Here is a 22,950-nt window from a genome sequence, read left to right on the forward strand (position 1 = left end):
AACCTAAAATAAAGAATTTATTTCGAATGAAATTAACATTCCTACAAACCAAATACTTTAGAAGCTTGGTCATTCAACTATTTAAAGCCCATGGTATGATAGTAGATATTCATTTCAATGTTCCATATTTAGATAAGAAAATACCACTCATAGTAAACTTACGTTAGAACAAAAGTATTTAAAATGTTTTAATTATAAGTTAGCCTAGTAGTTAAGAGCATTTTATACCTTTTAGCTTTATGATAATGATTTAATTTTCATCATATACAGATAGAATTAATTTTCTCTCTTCCTTCTCTGTATGAATTTTATAATCTATTTCAAATAAAACAATATAATATTGCTAAAAAAATAAATAAAAGAGGAATTTGACATGGATGTGAACACCACCAACCTCAAAATGAAAGTATGCAACCATGATCAATGATAACGATCTTGCTATAATTTGAAGTAGTAGGTCAATAATACAAACAAAACCAGTATACTAATATCTCTCGCTTTTTATTCCCCAATAGCTAATTGACAAATGAGTATGGTCTGTTTAGGTTAAGTTTAAGGAGTAGGTGATCTATTATTGTTGCACCTAAGTCTCATTATAAGACATCGTAATGGATAGAGCATCTGTATATTGAGAAGAAGGTTTAGGATTCGTTTTTTACTGAGTGCAGGTATCAGCTGAGGAGTTTTTTGACTGCACGTATCCTCTTTACTCCCTCTTTGAGAGAAATATGTATAGTTTGTCTACATTTTTCAAAAAAAAAAAAAAAACCACCCGAAACCTTGCCTTGTGCGGAATACTGAGAGTGTTCTTTACCTTTACCTTTACCTTTTATCTTGGATACAATACAAGCTTATATAATTATCTTATTTTTTAATTGATTACTATAAAATTATGATTGACTACTTTAAGTAATGAATGACCACTTTAATATTAAAGTTGATCATTTTAAAACTATAACTAATCACTTTAAAGTTATAAATGATCACTTTAAGATTGTAAGTAAACATTTTTAGAATATAAAAGGTTATCACTTTAAAGTTATAATTGATCATTTTAGAATTGTAAGAAATTACTTTAAAATTATAAATAATCATTTTAAAACTATAAACGTATATTAGATACTAACTCATCATCCATTTTTCTCAATTCTTATACCATTTCTGAGGAGCAATCTAGAAAGACAAAATCACATAAAAAAATTACTATCAGAGGAATTTCTATAAAATGAAAAATAAATAAAGTAATTTTTTTTATATGGCATAAGATTGTCATAAATTTTTTTATGTATATTTACTCAACTTGTGGAAGTAGTAATTCTAAAAGAAAATTTAATTATTATCTCAAAAAAAAATTAATTATGTGTTAATCTTCTTCCATATTTTTTTGTGCTTATACAAAGAGATATGTTTACAAATTCTTTTTTAAAACAAACATTTGAAACCATTAATTCATAAATTTTATTTTAAATCACTAAGACACAATTTTTTTCATTGTAAATGTTTATTTTATATTGAAGATTTGATGTTGCCTATTTAGAAAGTTATATGTGGTTCATATTTGTTTAAGTCTGAAACACAAAATTCTCCAACTTTAATTTTTAAAAATCAATTTTTATTTTCTTAAAATTTGTAATTTGGATGCATACTCTGAAATCATTTACATCGCAAAGTAAGTGAATACACTACTAATTTGTATTAAAAAAATACATTATTAATTTACAGTATTAACATTATTGTTTTTGCTTTAAATTGAAAGTCACAAAGGAGTTGGTGGATGTTTGGTGAAGAAGTTGAAGTCTCACTTTTCTACTAAGCCTAGAACTTGAAATATATGCCCAACTTACCGTGTGACAACTGAAATAATTCCAAAATCAGATATATATCAATATCAAGTATCAGCTCCTCAAGTGTAGCATCTAAGTCATCTACTCCACCTCGATCGCTCTATTGAACAATTATCGAGTGTTTGGGAATTCGTCATTGGGTTTTTAATTGACTTGTTTGATCAATTAGAAATGTTGGCTGTTTTTGTTAGCTTTTAAATTAGCTGAAAAAGTTAGCTATTTTGAAGATGTTTGATAAATTTAAGTATTGGATGTTAGCTGTTTATTAGAGAAAAAGTAAGCTAACAAGCCAAAAGCCAACAAAACAAGCTACCTGAAGCAGTTTTATCATTTTGGCTTAAAAGCCAGCTTTTCAGCTGCTTTAAAAGCCATTTACCAAACACGTTTTTTAACAGTTTGACTAATCAATCAACCAAAAACCAAAAGCCAACCAAAAAGCTAAGAACCAAACACCCCTGTGTATGAAGATGATATGGTAGAGATTATTATTCTTTTATGATAGAGCATATAATATATGAGACTTTAACATCCCTTTAAGTTTTTAATTGAGTTAATATCTTGATAAAGTATTACAGGTCAACATGACAGAATTGTCACGGGTTCGAATTACATCTACACATTCTTTTAAGTGGAATATTTAGCATTATATATGATGAAATTTGTGATGTATTTACATTTTTAGTCCAAAAGACTCACGTATCAAGATCAACTATCATCTTAAATTTTTGATCAAAATGGTTTTTTTACACTTTAGAATATTAATTGTTGAGTTTAGTTTATTCTATAGCAGATTGTGAATTGGGGTGGGGTATGAGACAAACTGATTTTATCAATTAAATTGATTAAGTGATTTTGAAAACAATATTGTATCAGCTTTGTACTTGTAAATTAGTTGGTTAATATTACAAAATTGTTTTCATCCAGCTAATTTGATCTCTCCTCATATCTTAATCATGTATGGTTTCATAGTACTTAAAAATTCATTTCAACAATAATAATAACTTCAACATATTAGTATTATAATTTTGCATTAGCATTTTTTAATTTAGCTCTTCAGTATCACCTAATTCTAACTTTTTAAGTGGTAATAATTATGATTGGATTTTGTGAAAAAAATAACTCTAAGTACGAAAATGCTTTTGAATTTTGTCAAACGTAAATATTTTTTTAGCTGAATTACATTAAAATTTATTAATATTCCTGAATTTAAGATGCTTTTGGATATAAATCTTGTCTAATAGAAGTAGATTTTTTTAGCTAAATTAAATTAAATTTTCATTTATATTCCTAAATTTAAATAACAATAACTAGACAAGTCGCAAAATTTTAAGTAATATAAGCTTTTTCATTAATATATAATAATTAAATTATATATTTATGTAAGCTCTTTGAGTTTGTTACTAATAGTGTCATTTATCCTCAAAAAAATGTAATTTTTAATAGCAAACTCAAAATGTTAGAAGAAAAATATATACTTTTTTATAATATATATTTATAGATATTCAGACACAAATCATACATTTAAAACCGTAAAAAAATAAAAAAAGCAAATATAACATGGAAATGAAAAGGAAAAAACATACTTTTATATTTGGTGAAACAATTAGTGCTTCAAAAAAATAATTTGATTATTGTTTGTTCAAGGTAATTGAAAGAGGAAGAAACAAAAACCATTATCATCATCATCATCATAGTTTATGGCCTTGTGATTATCTTAATAAGCTAGAAAATGACATGCAAAACTCAATGTTTGTTGGATATAATTATTTTATTCAAAGCAAAAGTGGACCCATTTATATGAAAAGCATAACAACTAGTGGTAGTGGTTGTTGGTAGGTGAGACTAGAAAATAACCAATATAAACCCATTTCATTTGACCCTCTTTATTCTTCACTATCCTATCTTCTCTGTTTTTCCTCTGTTTTCATCTCAACTTAAGCTCAATAATGGGATCAAGCTCCGACCCGACAACCCAAATGGGTGAAGACGAGGCATGCTCATTCGCCATGACGATTACAAGCGGGTCGGTCCCACCCATGGTTTTAAAAGCAGTGATTGAGCTTGATGTGCTTGAAATCATCAAGCGGGCTGGGCCGGGTGCCCATCTATCACCTGCTGAGATTGCAGCCCAATTACCCACCAAGAATCCGGATGCTGCAACCATGCTGGATCGGATGCTTAGGCTTTTAGCTAGCTATTCTATCCTGTCTTACTCACTTCAGACCCGGCCTGATGGGCGGGTTGAAAGGCTATATGGACTTGCCCCGGTTTCCCAGTTCTTGACCAAGAATGATGATGGTGTTACTTTGAGTGCTCTTGCCCTTATGAACCAGGATAAGGTTCTTATGGAAAGCTGGTACTTTTATTTTCTCTTTTTTTTTTGTGTTAATTTTAAATTTTTTTAAATGAATTTTAAAAGTTCTATTAATTTTAAAATTTTTCATTTTAGAATAGAAAATTTTTAAATTAAATATTGAGGAGTATTTTAAAGATAATATATTTACATGAATTTTTTATACATATTTAAGAAAAAAAATAAAATTAAATTTTGGGTGTTAGATAAATGACATTGACATAAGACAAATACAAAAAAAGAAAAAATAGTAGGTATATTGATGTGTTTAATATTGGTTTAACTTTTAACCTTGGGGCAGTGACAGTGAGCATCCCATGCATGCTTCTTATCATTTCAATCCAATTCTAGGAATATTTTATATAAAAAGTTACGTTTGGTTAGGGCAATTCCACGTTACATGGACTTGGATATTAACGTGGAATACTAGACTACAAATACGTGTTTAAATGTCAGATACGTTTAAATATTTAATTCTATACTTAAAAATAAGTGTCTAATGCCAAACCAATGTCCGATGATCAAGATCGGACACGGATACGTAAAATAAAACAAAAAGTACGAGTAATATAAGATTAGTAGCTGAAAATATTATCTGACAAGCTAGCTATTTAGATCGGTTTATTAAACCGATGGTTATAAATATAGGAGTAATTTGTAAAATTATATTTTTGATTGTGACTTGGAGAAGTATAAACACTTTCAGAATTATTTGGGGTGGTTGGTGTGGACTTGGAGAAGTATAGTGTGGAGCTAAAGTTTTAGGAATAAAGTCGAAAAAATGGGCAATATATAAACTACAAGTGGAGAAACATGATCCATGTAAAAGTTTGGCATGTACTTCTCTATTCCACTAATTAGTTCAATTGGTTTTTGATATGGAAAATAAAAAATAATTATAAAAAAAATATATAGATGATATTATATCAAAAAATAAAAATAAAATAAAATAAAACAAATTGAATGAATGAAATGAGTAAAAGACCATAGGCTCATAATTCAAAAGTATGAAAGCAAAATGAGATCAATGATGTTTCAAGGAGTATAATGAGAGAGCATATTAGGTGAATAGAGGCCACTAGCAACTAATCTTTAATTTGCTTGTTCACACATAACATTAGTTTACCAAGATTAGGGACACTTTCTTAATCCACCGGCCACCTTTATAAAAAAGCTTAGCATTGTACTCGTAAATATTAGTTGATAATTGATAGTAGGGATTTTACATATAATATTAATAAGTGAATATCAACATTGGAATTATGTTAAAAAATAAATATGAGGTAAATAAGAGGTGCTCAAAACAGACTCGATGCTATTCGATATTCACCTAAACTTGTATTCGAATCCCATTAGACTCTACATAAAAATAATAATTAATAAAAATCAATATAGATACAAGACCCGACTTTGAATCGACTCTAGACATTTTACCCGAAATTGACCTGGTTGTTAAATTAGACTGGACTTATTATCAATGCTAGCACATCAATGGAGAGACACGAGGTGCACACACTTCATAAGTGAAGGAGATATTATCCCAAAACCATATGACAATGGGAAGGACTCAATAACTTGTAAAGTGTGCACACTATATTCAATTTGTCGATGTGGCATAAATCATCCCAACACTGATAACCCGAATAAACACCTCTATTTATTCATCACAATTGGGACAAAAATATGTTTAATATAACAATGTATATAATCTAATTGTTATCTCTTCTCTTCGCTTTAAGGTACCACTTAAAAGATGCAGTTCTTGATGGAGGAATTCCATTTAACAAAGCCTATGGCATGACTGCATTTGATTACCATGGAACAGATCCTAGATTCAACAAAATTTTCAACAATGGAATGTCCAACCACTCAACTATTACAATGAAGAGAATCCTTGACACATACAAAGGTTTTGAAGGTTTATCAACTTTGGTTGATGTTGGAGGTGGCATTGGTGCTACTCTTAACATGATTATCTCTAAACAACCTACAATTAAGGGCATCAACTTTGACTTACCTCATGTTATTGAAGATGCACCAACTTTTCATGGTATATAAACTCTTGTACTTTCAATAGTTTGGTTATTAATTCTCTTAGTCTCAATTATCGGTTTAATTTTTTGGCTGAATTGCTTCCTTGACTTGGTATCAAAAGCACATTCAGTGTGAGGTTTAAGGAAGGTTTTTTGCTACATTCACACTTTAGCCTAAAGGGTTCTCGTGTAAGGAGACATATTAGAGTATATAAAATATCATGGGGCCTCCACAATAAGCTTAAGCTTTTGGTTGTGTTGATTCCTTGACATGGTATTAAAAGTATATTCAGCGTGAGGTATAACGAGGGTCTCTACTGAATTCACACTTTTAGCCCAAATGACTTTCGCGTAAGAAAGCGTGTTAGAGTATATAATATATTTTGGGGCCTCAATTATAAGCTTAAGTTTTTTGTTGATTTGGTTCATTGGCATTTTTAAAAGATAAACTTTCTCTTTTGTAAAAGCTTTTTTAGAATTGTAAAGAACTAATATATCTGTAATATGTAGGAGTGGAGCACGTTGGAGGAGACATGTTTGTTAGCATACCAAAAGGGGATGCTATGTTCATGAAGGTGAGCTTTCCAATTTGTTAATGACTACTAAAATTCTTAATTTTTTGCTTGAAATGTTTTGTACTAGCACTACGAAGGCTTGATAGAAGACATTCACTTTATTATATACAATATTACAAATGTATATATTTGATCTGATTAATTTCGATCTGATTAATTTCAATCTTGCCCGATTAGAAACTTTACTTGATGAAATTGAGATAATGAAGTGATGTTATATTACGGTATTAACTAATCGAAAGATTGCAATTGATTGTTTGACATTCATATTGTAGTGGATTTGCCATGATTGGAGTGACGAGCATTGCCTTAAGTTCTTGAAAAATTGCTACGCTTCCTTGCCCGACCACGGCAAAGTGATTGTGTGCGAGTACATACTCCCAGTGGCACCGGAAACCAACCATGCGGCGAGGACAGTGTTCCATGTCGATGCCATAATGTTGGCTCACAACCCAGGCGGTAAAGAAAGGACTGAGCAAGAATTTGAGGGTTTGGCCAAAGGAGCCGGATTTGAAGGCTTTAGAGTTGCATGCTCAGCTTATGATACTAAGGTCATGGAATTTTTGAAAAAGATTGCTAATTAGGTATTATATATCATAAAATTTTACCACCTTTATGTTTGTGGCCTTATGATATTGTATACACATGATTGTAATCATCTTCTTAGAAGATGGCTTTCTATTTTACATAATAATAAAATTATGTTCTAATTAAGCTTGCGTTTTAGTTGATAAACAATCAAAACCTTTGTATCAGTAATAGTTGTATTAACAAGTATTAGTATAGTAATTACTAGTATAGTACTGCTATTACTATAATAATAAGACTTACCGCTAGTCTTGTATGAGACCATGAGACTAGCCCATACAATCCATCCTTTTTTATCATTAATTACTTTAAGATTGTAAGTGATTATTTTAAGGTTATAACTAATCAACTTAAGACTAAAAAGTAATCACTTTAAGGTTATAATTTGTCACTTTAAGATTATAAGTGATCAATTTTATGTTATAAATGATAATTTTAAGACTGAAAGTGTACATTAGATCAACCCAATAGAGATGGTCTCACCGTGAGACCATCTAATTTGAAAATTTGTGTAAGACTTATGCTATAATAATACGAATAATATTACACATGACTAATATTATACTAATACATTAATACACGACTAATATCATACTAGTACGACTAATATTTAACTAATACAAATAATATTATGTTAATAGATCTGATACTACACTAATATGATTAATATAATACTCCTAAACTAATACAAATAATATTATAGTATTATTGCTATACTTGTGTGATTAATATCATACTCCTACAACTAATACAATATTAATACTATACTAATATTGTTAGATTATGGTAATAAATATATTTAGAATATCTACAATTAGGGCAAGTATATATTTTGTATATCAGTTATTTTAGGTAACCCTAAGTGGTACTCCTATATATATTTTCACATTATCATTATTGAAGAAATAACACAACAATATTATAATCCAAAATCAGTGTTTAACCTTTAATCATGGTATTAGAGCAGCAACGATTTTGAATCGTTTTTGCAGCTTTATCACATACAAATTAACTTACCTCAAAAAACCAGACATGGAAGATGAATCAAAGACTATCATAGCAACAGACCAACCGGTCACGATGGGACAATTGTTGCAACTATTCAAATAGTTAAACCCCAACAAACCACCCACCGAAAACACAACCAGCACCCAAACCCTCTCAATATCAGTGAAATTAACAAATCAGAATTACACAAAATGGTCCAGGCTGATGCACTTAGCCATTAATGGACGAGATCGACGACCCACCATCCAAGAATGACCCAACGTACAACCAGTGGACTAGAAGTGACTCGATTGTTATCTCATGGATTTTGGAGAATATAGATCCTGATCTGGTGAATCAGTACCTTGATTTCCCAACTGCCAAAACATTGTGGCAAGGGATTGAGACGCTCTACAGTAGTGGGAGAGATGGCCTGCAAATATTCAACCTAACGGTCAAAACCAACAAGATTCAACAATAACAGACACGATCAAAACATATTATAGCAAATTGCTCATGCTGTGGAAAGAAAACGATAGGAGAAAACCGAATCCTATGAAGTATCCAGGCGACATTCTCACCTACAACCAGTTAATCCAACAAAATCAGTTGTACCAATTTCTAGCAAGAATTAGTGAGACTTTTGACAAGGATAGAAGAGATCTCCTTCTCTTAGACCCACTCCCTACAGTGGAGGAGGCCTATGCTAGTATAAGGAGAGAAATAATGAGGCATGGTATCATGAAGAAGGAGCCCTCATCAGATTTGGAATCATTGGGCACTGGTGGAGTATTTGCTGTCAAAGGAAGAACTTACCGGCGGGAAGACGATAAATCTCACCTAAAATGTACCCACTGTGGCGGTACGAGACACACAAAAAACGAGTGCTTTAAACTCGTGGGTTACCCTGAGTGGTGGCCGGATACAAAGAAAAAAGGGGCAAAAGAACCGGCACGATTTTCTGATCATAACCGGACCGGCAGAGCAGCAGTAGGGTGGAGCACAGATGAACACTCATTCATAGAGGAAGGAAAGAATCAAGGGGCAGACATGAATATCACAAGTATCAAAGAAAGAGAAGGAGACCTTCTCTCAAACGGCGCACAGGAACAAAAAAAAATAGGGTTAAGAGGAGTGGGGTGCGAAAATTAGGAGCCTCAACCCTTTAAATGGGGGGGGGGAGGGCCATGTGCCTCATATCCACCATCCCATAATTTTTCATCTTCCTTTAATACTTCATCTTATTTTGAAGGGGGTTGGATCTTTGATTGTGGTGCTATAGATACAATGTCATATGACCCGAACAATTTTTCGACTCATGACTAACCTCTGAAAAACATCATTAAAATAGCTAATGGGGAAGGGATTAAAGTGAGCGGAGCCGAAACTATCTCTTTTACGAAAAATCTCACTTTAAAAAATTGTTTATTTGTCCCTGACTGTAGCAGGAGCGGCACTCTCGATACGTAATTAACATTAATAATTATACTTAAGATAAATAATGCAGAAGTGTAAAACGCCGAACTGCTAAAAACCATTTAAACTTAAACCGTTCAAAACATAAGTTAAAAAAAAAATCTTACAATTGAGAAAATATAAAATAAGGTTTGCTTAAATACGATAAAAAAAACATAAGTACAATATAGTCATCAAAGTCATCAAGTAAAATCAATGCAGCTAAGTCCTCGATAGAATAATTAAAGTTGCGGCCTGGATTGAAACCTGAGCTAAATTTTCCTGCAAAATACTGTCATCCATAATACAGATGACAGCCGATTAAATCGGTCAGCGATAAAGCCGAGTACAATTTTCTCAACAAGCTTATGATGCGATAGTTAAATCATGCTTACAAAATAATCATCAAGCACAATATAGAAGGTTATTACTCATTATTGATCTTTACTAAGCCATTAAGTTACATTCTCAATACTTGCAGAAGTTCATTACTGCTACTAAATACTTGGTAACCTTAATGCTTATTTAATCAAGTTCAATTAAGCCTCATAACTTTACTATCATAGCACATCAAAAGATCACAACAATAATGACAACTAATATATGTAAGGATCTGGTTAGGTGAAGACCGTAGTCCTAAACCCTAATTGTGGTGGAAGTCGTCACTTCTCTCAATACTGTTATGCTCGAGACTTCACATGATAGGTTTTTCTCGGACCCCCTGTCTGACACTGCATTTTACGTGCCGGCTAACACGGACGTCGGGATTTTATATGCCGGTCCATGGTTCGACGTTACCTTACTATCAGAGTCATACAATCAATATCATGCAATATCAAACAAGACTCTAAACTGAAATAGTTTACATTCTTATAAGTCAAACTTCCACTAGTTAAAATTTTGACAATTCTACCCTTTTAATAGAAACAAATTACTAGTATCTAATAAATTAATTTTTAATTAAATAACAAATTTTCGTAGCTATACTAAGATTCCTGAGGCTAAACTAAGTCATTATTATGTCATAAATAATCATAAAAGTCAAGAGTAATATTTCTAAGTACTTAATAACGTATTTTATCAAATAATCACTAAAATAGTAAAACGGATCCATCATAACTATAAAAAACATAATCCGACAAGTTATTAAGGGTCCAAAATCTAAATAAAATTAGTTTCAAGAAAAACAACGCTGAGCATTTTAACAAATTTGTTGACTATTTTAACGATAAACCGATTAATAATTCTTTATAATTACTTGAGTCCAAAATAAAAAAAAATTATCAAAACACCAAGATGATATGGAATCATTTTAAAGACATAGGTTTATTTAACTAGTAAAATTCATATATATCTATATTATCATATTTATAAAAAATTTCCATATATATGACTTTTTTTTCAAGTGTCCCAAAAGTGTTATTGTTTTGACAAAAATATCACTAAACTGGATATGACTTTAATATTACCATGTAAAGTTTAAATGATTAAAATAAAATCATGTTGATCATGCTTTTATATTATCGAGTAACCATAAATAAATATCACATAACGAGAGAGTTAAGAAAATGTGTACCATTTTCCTCCAAAGGTGGTGCTAAACCAAGTAAGAGAATAATAATAGGAAAATAAGAACTTAAAGAAATAAGCTCCAAAAGAGAAAGTCTTCAAGGCTCCAAGATTCAAAAAAGTAGATCTTCAATTACCCAAAAGAAAATGATATCCAAGCTCCAAAAGATAATACTTGACTTTTCAAAAGTTGATGATTATTGGCTTAAGAAGTGATAAGATCAAGCTCCATCTTCATTTGATTGTTCAACTAATAAAAAGGGTATAAAGATAGTAAGATGTTAATGAAGTGAAGATATAAGAAAGAATGGTAGAAAGATTTGATGATGGGGGTGCAAGTGATCTCATGGCTAAGGAGGGGTATTTATAATGAGTTAACTTGTGTAAGTGATTTAGAGTGTGTAAATGAATGTGTAAGAGTTGGAGTGTGTAAGTGAATGTGTAAGAGTTTGGAGTGTAGAAGAAGGTTGACTTGTGTAAGGAAATGGTGATAGCTTGTGTAAGTGATGAACATTATGGATTGATGTAGAAAGGATTTTGGTTCATCAAATTTTTGTTCTAGTATATATACTAGTGAAATGTTTTAGATTAATGAGAAATTATGATTAAGGTTTGATTATGAAAATATGATAGTTTACTTAGAAAACTTTGGTTAAAACTTTACTTAAAGCTAATAAGAAAAATATAGTTAATTTTTAGATATAAAATAATTAAATCAAAGTTGTAACGTTAAAATCATAAGTAGTAAATTTAGTTTAAGGAAACGAAATTAAAACGTAACGTTTTAATAAAACCGTAAATATAATATTAAAATTTTACTTTTCGTATTATAAAATATTAAAAATAATATTAAAGTGCTTATAAAGAAATTTAAGAATATATATATATATATATATAAATACTATAATAATGCGGACGTACCTTTAATTATTACTTGATTATTAGCGAAATTCATTGCTTGTCATCGTTATTAAAATATTTACTAAAAAGAATGAAAATAATAAATTAATAAGAAACGAATCAACGATAAAGATGATTAATAAAAAAAGAGGGAGAAAATGGACTTGAACCTAGTACCCAAAGGAATACTAAGCTGCCTACGTATCCTGAAGGAATCAAAGCCCACGTAGTTTTTTGTCATACCTTTTAATTGTAGTTGTTGAATGTTGATTGATCGTTGTCCGATTGATCCTATTCGTCTTCGTCATCATCATCTGGTTGGTTAGATGCTTTCGCTGACTCTCCTCCTGACGATGATGCAGATGTATCCATCATCATCCATGGATCATCATCATCGCTTTGATCATCATCATTCTTTAGTCCTTGTGTTCGAAGCTCCGCTTGATTCCAATCTTTCTTGCAAACACATATTTGAATATTATGTGGAGCAAGACGAGATCTCTTTTCGTCTAAAACTCTTCTACCTGCACTAAAAGCAGACTCCGACGCAATCGTAGAAGCAGGAATTGCAAGGATATCCTTTGCAATTCTCGATAATATGGGAAATTTTATATATTTTTCTTTCCACCATTCTAAAATATTATAGCTACCTTGGTCAATTTCAAAGTGATGTCTAAGATAATTATCGAATTCTAAATATGAAGTGGAGGGTGAAGAAAAAGATGATCCTACAAAACTATCATCTTGGCTTATTATGTAGCTATTACGAAATTATAATAAAAGGGACGTGCCGAGACGCAAGCACGCCTAAATGTATCGTGACTTGGGTTATATACACTAGCATAGTAATCATAATGTTCTGCTAAAAGTTTTTTACAAGTTCCAACATAATTATGTAATCACTAGGCGGGCGATCTAATGATTGGTAGTAAAATCCAATTACTTTAGTAAGGACTTCTGTCTTAAAACATGGGTCTAAAATGATCGCAATTCCATAAATAAAAGAAAAATCAGTAAAATATGTCTTCCACTTATCCATCATATCTGCCAGAATCGGCTTTAAATATGGGTTAGTATCATCATGCGAATAATTAAGAAGATGATTAAAAATAGTACTCCATACACTCACTTATTACTAAGTGGACGTTTGGTTCGTAAACATATGAAAAAATCTTAGTTGTGTGATCATACGCTTCTAATATTTTATGTACAACTATAGCTAGTTCCCATGTGTCATCACTTATATAACTATCTGTACACTCACTATAAAGTTGTGTTATAACTGGACGATAAGAAATCGTTTTTCTTAATAAATTGTTGGTTGAGCCCCAACGTGTAGGAGTATCTAATGACCAATACACTTTTTTTAGTTGATAATTGTCACATAACTGCTTATATCGTCTCTTTATCTGTCCAATTCTAAGCCACTTCATTATGTCTCTAATGGGATTTAATAAATCACTTAATTGTTTTATAACTGTCTGGCAAGATAAGTTTACTATATGAGCACAACAACGTATGTGTAATAATCTACTCCAAAGGATAAAACTAAATGCAGGCTCGTTATACAAAAGTTTGATGCATTTAATGTTAGCGGTTGCATTATCGGTAGAACAACAAAATATCTCATCCAATAAGTTCCATTCTTTACATATCTCTACTAATCTGTATTTTATGTTTTCACTCGTATATCTTTCGAGCATTGCCTCAAAAGCAATTATTCTTTTTTGAATAATCCAATTTTGATCTATCCAATGTGCTGTTACACATATATAAGGTTCTAAATGTGGGGGAGCAAACCAAATATCAGTTGTTATGCTAACCCTACTATTAAAAGATTTAAACATTTCTACTAATTCATAGCGCATTGATTCATATAATTTATATGTGCGTCGTTTAAGAGTGTTCTTAGGGATTGCTCTATATTGTGGTTGCAAAGTTTTTCTAGTGTAATGCTCGTATGCTCTACTTTCACCATGGTTAAATGGCAATTCATCACAAATTACATATTTTAAAAATTCATCAATCTTATATTTAAATTTTTTAAAATTGCATCTATTAATGAGTTTTTTTTGGTTTGTAGGATCTTGATGATGTTAGTGTTGAAGAATTTTGACAAATTCGGAAGATTAGATGACTAAGAACATGAATGATCGACTTTTGTTAATTATATTAAGCTATTTTGAATGAAAGATTATGTATCGGCTATGTTTATTTATGTAACAAACAACTTTAATGTGTTCCTTGGATATTTTCAAGACAATTTTAAGTTGTATAATGTTTTTTTTGGGTGATCGATTGTGAAAATATACATTTTATTATCATTAATTTATAAATATAACTTTATTGCAATCTCAACACCATTCAAAAATACAAAAAAAAAAAAGCAAAAACAAGTTAGACTCGTTTTGGACCCGGATCCAATACTGAACCCGCAGTATCCACGGATCCGGATCTGGGTCTTGCAACTGGACCCGCGGATTCGGGTCCGAATCTGAATCCTATTCTTGAAAACAGATCCGGATCCGAGTCCACCTGGACCCGGTCCAGATCTGACCAGTTGCCATCACTAGTTGTAGGTGAAGTGACACCACACAACCATTCCATTTCAGTACCTAAAGATACAATAGTCCTTTATGATAATTTCAATGAAGTATACAGAAAACCCAGATGGAAAGGATGATCATCAAAGTAAAAAATAAATGTAAAGAATATAAACCCAAAAGTGATAAATCAATAGGAAACTTATGAAAATGCACAAAAGTTTTCACAAGAATTCACCAATTTTATTTACAAACATTATTTTATAGCCATAGTTAGTTTAGTTGTACTAAGTCAAAAATCTTTAAAAAAAAAATTCAATCTCACATTAAATCCTTTATTACAAACTCATATTGCACTCTTAATACTAATTTATAAGCTAAATACCAGCCCATAATCCAACTTTTACTACTAAACTCTTAATCTACACTGAATACACAATTGATAAACTCACTCGTCGTAACACAATCACATTCTAGTCCTTAAATCAGGAAAAAATATGGAATAAGATGACCAGATGAATGGATCTTCATCTTATTCATATCGAAAATTTCGAAATTATTTTTTTGAAAATTGGAAATATTATTGATAAGGAATATTATTAGATAAAGAAAGAGGAAGCATATGAATAGGTAGAGGTGTTCATTCGGTTGATCGGGTCGGTTTCGGACGGGTGTTATTCGGTTCGGTTGCATTTCGGATCGGTTATTTTTCGACTGTGCGTTACAACGGGTTAAACTCGGGTCGAGTCGGTTAGTCACGGTTCGGTTAGAGATCGGTTATTCAAGCTATCGGGTTAGCATCAGTTCGGTGTCGGTTGAAGTTCGTTTCGAGTGTCAATCGGTCTCGGGTTGTCATCGATTACTAATTGGTTCGGTTTTTACGGGTACAGATCGGGTTCGAGCTTTATTTTTCGAGTAGTTATCGGTTACGGATAACTATTGATCGGGTCAATATCGAAATAAGTTAATAGTTAGGTTTTTAATTGATGTATGCTCATTTACTTACAAAAAATAATTACCGATTGTTTTATCAGATATAGCAGATAGGGGTGTCAAACAGGTCGGGTTGGGTCATTTTCAGGTTCGGATCATATATAAATGGGTCAATAAACCCTTAACCTGAACCTGACCCATTTAATTAATGGGTCAAAAATTGAAACCCCAACCTGATCTGTAGCAGATCGGATCAACTTGCTAATGACCTATTTAACCTAGTTTTTTTTAAGGTCATTAAATTCATATATTTCAGGTCATTTGACCCATTTAACCTTAATTAAAGGCTTCCTCCAAAAATAAACGTATGCCACTTAATGCAGCGAGCACACGGTATTCTTTAGTAAACGGCAAAAGAATAGTTCGCTTTGTACTCACGGCGTGACTGCGTAAGTTGGTATGAGATCTGTGGAAGTGATTTAAAGGATTTTTCTTTTATTAGTATCTTTCATAGCCGATGTGGGACAACTTCCTTTCTTATTGAAAGTCATCTTCAGCTGACAAATCCCTCAATACATGGTAATTGGTATTATCTTAGTTTTACGAAGTATTTGGCAAATGTTGATCCGTCTTAAATTTAATAAATGGGTTAAATAGGTTTTTTTCGGGTTTAAATATTCAACCTGAACCTAACCCATTTAATAAACAGATCAGGTCGAGTTGACCCATTTAATTAATTGGGTCAAAAATCTAAACCGAAACTCGCTAATTTCGAGTCGGTTTCAGATTAGGTTAATAGGTCAGATCAGCTTTTGCCAGCCCTAATAGGCAGATCAATTTATTTAAATTAGTTTATATATATATATATATATATATATATATATATATATATATATATATATATATATATATATATATATATATATATATATATATGTATATATATATATATGTATATATATATATATGTATATATATATATATATGTATATATATATATGTATATATATATATATATGTATATATATATATGTATATATATATGTATATATATATATATATATATATATGTATATATATATATATATATATATATATATATATATATATATTCTGTATGCAATCTCTTCTGTATAGAACTTGTGTTCTTCCTTTTTCCGTATTATTAGAAAACTGAAATTGGACTTAATTTGCTAAAATTAGGTGAAAATTTGATTCGGATTTATAACAGTTTGATTTACAATCGGTTCGGGTTTGTATCTGTTCGGGTTAAAAACAGTTCGATTAATAATCGATAGGGTTTGTATCAGTTTGGGTTAAAAACAGTTCGATCTTAATCGGTTTTAGTCAAGTTACATTCGGTTACGTGCATAATTCGGGTCGGATTTGATTCGGGTCGATCACTGTTCAGTTCGGGTAACATCGGTTAAGGTTTATATGTCGGTTATAAAATTCGGTTGCAGTTCGAGTTCAATTTTGCCCTTTTCGGTTATCAAACGGTTCGAGTGAAGTATCGGTTCAGGTAATTGCGGTTCGGTAAACCTAAAAAACTTATATTTTTTTGGGTCGGATAATTTTCGATTCCGGGTCGGATTTTCGGGTCGGGTTTGTTTTGAACAGCTCTATGAATAGGAGATGTTGTGTTAAGTATAACGATGATGTGGCAAATGAATAGGCAAATGAGTGGCAAAAATACTATTCATTTGTAAGATGTGAATAGCGTTAATCCCTTTGCCTTTTGTATAGTTAAGAGATATCGTTATAATGGGGTAAAAAATATATAAAAAAGGTAAAAAAAAATTGAAAAATGAGTAGATGAAGTTTTTTGTTTATCTTTTTTTTAGAACTAAAAATTGATTTAACCAGCCAAAAAATTTGTGTGTCATTTCTTTTTAATTTATCTTTTTATTTCGGTCACAACTTTAAATGTAACGGTCAACTAATCTTTTCCCATTATTTATTTGCAAAGAAATATATCACATATATTAGATAGTTTTTTGCAGAAAAAAGAAATACATAAGCTAATTTTTTGCAAATACACCTATACATTAAGTAGTTAGTTATAATTTTACCTTATATTAATTAGAATAACAATTCTCCCAAAAATTTGGCACCGGGACATTTACATCTGCAATGACGGTCTCAAAGCTATCTCTTGACTATGTATGGGTTAGTAGGTGTTTATTCTAGTTATTAGGTTAATTTTGAGTTAAATGTTTTGGGTCGGATTGCATTTGGTCTTGTGTTCACATTAATTTTTATATAGTATAATTTTTAATTCATTTTGGAATCAGGTTAAGTCGAATTTAGTTATAAAATCAGATAAATATCAGAGAGCTGAATATGTTTTGAAAATCTTTATCTGAGTTTGTATATCTCTCCTCAATGTCAATTACTCCATCTGTTTCTTTAAAAAGTTAACATTTGTCATTTTGTGGGATTTAATTGTTGTTTCCATAAAGAATCTCTATATTTATCACAAATTTTAGACAAAATAACCTTGTTCATCCTCATTTTAACATTTTATTAATGCTTATAATCCCCACATATCTTCCACTAACTTCATTAAACATTTTTATATTTTGTAGGGTCCCCACATGTTTTCTACTAACTTTTTAAAGACATTTTTTTATTAGTTGTGGTCACCATATTTCTTGCACTAAGTTTCTTTTAATACTTCCTCCGTTCTAAATTACTTACAACATTTTCTTTTTCACGTAGTCTAATACACCAATTTAATCGTTAATATCTTTAATTATATATAATAAAAAATTATAAAATTTTGATATTAAAAATCTTTGCTTCGAGATAGATCAAACAAAATCCTACTTGATTATGTTTTAACATATAGATTAAGAATTAATTACAAATTAAAGATACTGAGTGAATAGTTACTAATGTTGCGACTAATTTGGAACGGAGGAAGTACTTTTTTAATGTTTAATCCCTACTTTTCCTCTATCAAATTTATTATTCAATAAATAAATAATATATTCCATCCATTTTTTTATTTGTCCGTTTTACTTTTTGCACGTATTTTAAAGCAAATTTTGAGCCTTATTATCTCTAAGTACGCATCATAAAAATCGTAAAAATTATATACTAAAATTCTTTACATCAAGATGAATCCAACAAGATCCCATATGAATATATTTTGTCTTCAACATATACTTTAAAAATCAATTTAATCTCTATCATAAAATGGAAAAATTTAAAGTGGACAAAAAAAAGGGAGTATCTAATATCTAAAATATTCTATTTTTCTTAGTTTTTGTGAATATTCCTTGTGAGAACTTCATTAGAAAACAGAGCAAGTATCAAATATTTCTTTGATTGGAATTTTGGTAGCATGTGACACTCTAATCAGGGTAAGCATATTTGGATATCTGTTCCGAAACGTGCAGTCGAATCAAATATTCGATATTCGAAAACAGCCATATATGATATCCGATCCGATTTTCGGATACATGTGGATTGGATATCCAAAATATCTTATATCCCACATCTAAATTTAGTCAAAATAATTTTTCAAAAAATGTAATTTTATCCTTATAATTATCGAATATCCGATTTACTTATAATATGCGAAATTTTAAAAATTTGATATCCAAATCCAACTTTCAAACCGAATCCGATCCGGATTTAAATTTCTAATCAAATATCCTAAAGTTCGAATTAGATATCAAATCGAATATTCAGATCATCAAATAGTTTTGGTCTAATATTAATCATTCCAAAATCAAATATCAAGTATATTATATTCCAAAAATAACATTGAAGCATAATTGTTTAATTGTTTATACAAAAGAAAACATGACGTACTTAAAAAATGGATGTATTAGGAATTATTTAAAGGGAATTATTATTTGTCGCCACCTTTTTCATTTTATCGCCACCCCCCTTCTAACAAAATTACCATATTACCCCTAGATTAAAAAAAATTACAAAAATGCCACTTAAGTTAAAAAATGTTTAAGAAATGTAAATGGCACTTAATAACATTGTTATCGCTTAATAACATTATTATCGGAATTATATATATGTTGAATTTTCAGAGGCTTTATGGTAGTATATTCGAATTCAAACACGATACCTTCTCTCTAAAAACTCTCTAAAAACAATACGTAAAGTTAAACAAGCTAGAACTCTAGATCGAACATCAATGGCATACCAAGACGTGCATGATAACGATCCGGTAAGTAATTAATCGGTTCGATTTTTGCAAAAAAAAAAAAAAAAAATAGGAACGTAGTCGCACAAACCAGTCGCACAAAACGTGCGACTGGGAGTCGCACGTTTTGTGCGACTGGTTCGTGCGACTGCTTCATAATTTTTTATTTTTTTTATTTTTTATTTTTTGTATTTGAATAAAAAAAAAAAAAAAATAGAAGTCGCACAAAACGTTTTGTGCGACTTCTATTTATTTTTTTTTTTAACTTCGAATTATAAAATTTATTTTGTTTAATTAAATTATTTTATTTTAATCTATTGTTGTGCTATAATAATGGTATTTTATTATAATTATTTTGTAGAAATAATTATTTTTTAAGTTATTATTATTTTGATATATTATGATAATGTTATTATAATTATTATTTGCAGGACTTTGAAAATTTAGGAGATAATATAGATTATTCTGATAGATTTGTTACCGATAGAGAATTTGATTCTGTAGATGATTTACATACTTGGGCTAATGAGATAGCACTAACAATTGGATTTCAATTTACACGTGCTTCATATAAAAAAAAAGAAGGGCGTTCTAGAGTGAGTCTGTACTTAAGATGTCACCGTTACGATAAAAGAAGTGTTGATTTGCATAACTTAGACAATGCTCCCCGACCAGGTTCCAAAAGTAGGGGTTGTGGGTGTAAATTTATGATTTTAGGAACTAGTCGTAACCCAAAGGAAAGACCTTGGACGGTTAGAGTGTTTCCTGGTGAAAAAGGAATACATAACTATCCGTTCTTCATGTACATAGATGGTCAAATAAGAGTAAATAGGATGACTGTGGATATCAGGCAGCACATACGAGATCTAAGTGCAACTGGCATGCAACCAGCATTTATAATGTCTTCAATTAGAAGAAACTTTCCTCGTTTTTATGCTAGTATGAATCAAATTTACAATGAGAGACAGTCAATGAGGAGAGAAGAGATGGATGGTAGGACTCCTCTTCAACACTGTCTGTATATGGCCACGGAGCATAATTATGTAGTTTGGAGGGACTTGGATAGTGAGGATCAGTTGACTAGATTATTGATTGCGAATCCAACTTCTATCCAGATGCTACGTTCGTGGCCCCATGTTGTGTTGATAGACACAACGTACAAAACGAATAAGCAAAAGTGGCCCCTTTGCGAAATCATTGGAATGACGCCAACGAATCATAATTTCTTGGTTGCATTATGTTTGATGCGAGATGAGGCGGCTGTGTCTTATTCTTGGGTGTTGGAGAGGTTGAGGGATATTTACGGGACAGTGCAGACGCCGGATGTAATCGTAACGGATCGGGATGAGGGTTTGTCTGCAGCTATTCATGCTGTCTTTCCAGGTAAACATGTTTTAATTATTAATTATCGTCGATCTATGTATTATATATTTCTGAATTAATTTTAAATTTATGTTTAATGCAGATGTACGACATCTATTATGCGTATGGCATATTGGCAATGACGTGGAGAACATGGTCGATAAATTGTGTGGCGGCAAGAAAAATCAACAGGGCCAGTTATTCAGGCAAACAAAATGGAACCCCTTGGTTAACAGTATGACGATCGCCGATTTTGAAAACAGATGGGAAGGGATTGTGTCTACTTGGTCGACTAGGAACCGGAGAGTCGTGCAATATTTGGCAGGAACATGGATTCCTCATAAAGAGAAATTTGTGCGTGCGTGGACGAATGATTGTTTGCACTTGGGTAACCAGACTACCAGTAGAGTTGAAAGTCAACACTCTTCCTTCAAGTACTACTTGGGTAGCGGTAATAGCTCATTCGATACGCTGTTTAAAAGGGCGCACGCACAAAGTCAATACATGTTATGAAACATAAAAATAAAATACATAATTAGGAATACTAACATATTCGACTCTGTTATCAGCAGCACCAAACGCAGCAGCAGGTCCTTCACCTGGGATGAGAAAACAGTGGGAAGACACTCTAAACCAGTCCACGTAATCCGGGGCAGCCTCTGATGGAACCGATGCGCGACGCTGTGCCTGCTCCACTACGCGGGCACAGTAAGGGAACCTACTCCACATCTCCGTAAACATACAGGAAGAAGCGAATGTAACTGAGTAGGAGCCCTGTGCTGGTCGCAGAGCTTGGGTAGGTCTCAGCGGAGCCGGGGGAATCTCCTGTGCAAAACCGAGCTGCCTCACTGTCCTCTCAGGCAAATAGACCTCCACGATATCGAAACAGGTGATACCACCGATATACGAGGTACGTGGGTGCTCGTTCAATAAAGACCTATCATAAGTCAAGTACGGAGTCCACTCCACCTGCTCACAATGAATATAATACATAATCAACATAACATCTCTGCCCTTGACAAGTTAAACAATTAAGTTTGAAGTCATGTACAAAACCTGTGCCTCTGTCATGGCATCCAGTATGCTCCTACAGTCTATCAGTCTGCTCAGCTCGCGGATTGGCTTCGGCGGGGACCACATCTCTGCCCTTGTCTTGTTCGGCATGTCAGCTTGACGCGGATGGGGGCGGAAGGCTGGGAAGTACTCGTAAATCCATGTCTGCAACAGTGTCAGGCAACCAGCAATAGTCTTGCACCCAGTCCTTGTCGCCATACCCAGTTGGCGATACATGTGAGCAAGCGTCACTGCACCCCAAGCAATATCAGCCTCATCAGCGGTAACAGTAACAACAGGGTGAGGACGCATCCCGACTCTAGTCTTATCCACGAGCAACGTGGAACCTACTATAGCCATGTAGTAGGTGGTACGTTGAGTATCCATAGACTGAGAACGGTGGCATAGCTGCAACAGTGCACCAACATTAATGCTGCCGCTTGTGAAGTGCCCCTTCGCACGCAGCTCCGACAATGGCATACCAAAAAGGCCGGCCAGGCCAAGCTGCCATTCATTATCAGACGGTTGCACGGGAAGTGAACCGTCAATGCCAATTCCCAAGATGCGTTGCACGTCGTGCAACA

At 32.0% G+C, this 22,950-nt stretch overlaps 2 protein-coding genes and 1 non-coding gene across 3 annotated transcripts; 1 reads left to right on the top strand and 2 right to left on the bottom strand.

Moving 5' to 3' along the window:
- Nucleotides 1-3,673: 3,673 nt before the first annotated feature.
- On the top strand, nucleotides 3,674-7,623 carry LOC130806644 (caffeic acid 3-O-methyltransferase). The gene is made up of 4 exons (XM_057671802.1): nucleotides 3,674-4,200; nucleotides 5,937-6,247; nucleotides 6,741-6,805; nucleotides 7,081-7,623. The coding sequence occupies exons 1-4, from the start codon at nucleotides 3,791-3,793 to the stop codon at nucleotides 7,387-7,389; spliced, it is 1,095 nt and encodes a 364-aa protein (XP_057527785.1). The 5' UTR covers nucleotides 3,674-3,790; the 3' UTR covers nucleotides 7,390-7,623.
- Nucleotides 7,624-14,701: 7,078 nt separating this feature from the next.
- Nucleotides 14,702-22,705, bottom strand: LOC130805457 (uncharacterized). The gene is made up of 4 exons (XM_057670231.1): nucleotides 22,370-22,705; nucleotides 21,845-22,282; nucleotides 19,213-19,285; nucleotides 14,702-14,919 (listed from the first exon to the last, which is right to left on the bottom strand). Exons 1-4 carry the CDS (start codon nucleotides 22,676-22,678, stop codon nucleotides 14,702-14,704), a joined length of 1,038 nt encoding a protein of 345 aa, XP_057526214.1. The 5' UTR covers nucleotides 22,679-22,705.
- On the bottom strand, nucleotides 16,112-16,227 carry LOC130807080 (U5 spliceosomal RNA). The gene has a single exon (XR_009040453.1). It is a non-coding gene; the product is annotated as a U5 spliceosomal RNA (small nuclear RNA).
- Nucleotides 22,706-22,950: the final 245 nt, after the last annotated feature.

This window comes from Amaranthus tricolor, chromosome 2, assembly GCF_026212465.1.
Source record: "Amaranthus tricolor cultivar Red isolate AtriRed21 chromosome 2, ASM2621246v1, whole genome shotgun sequence".
Taxonomy (NCBI): Eukaryota; Viridiplantae; Streptophyta; class Magnoliopsida; order Caryophyllales; family Amaranthaceae; genus Amaranthus; species Amaranthus tricolor.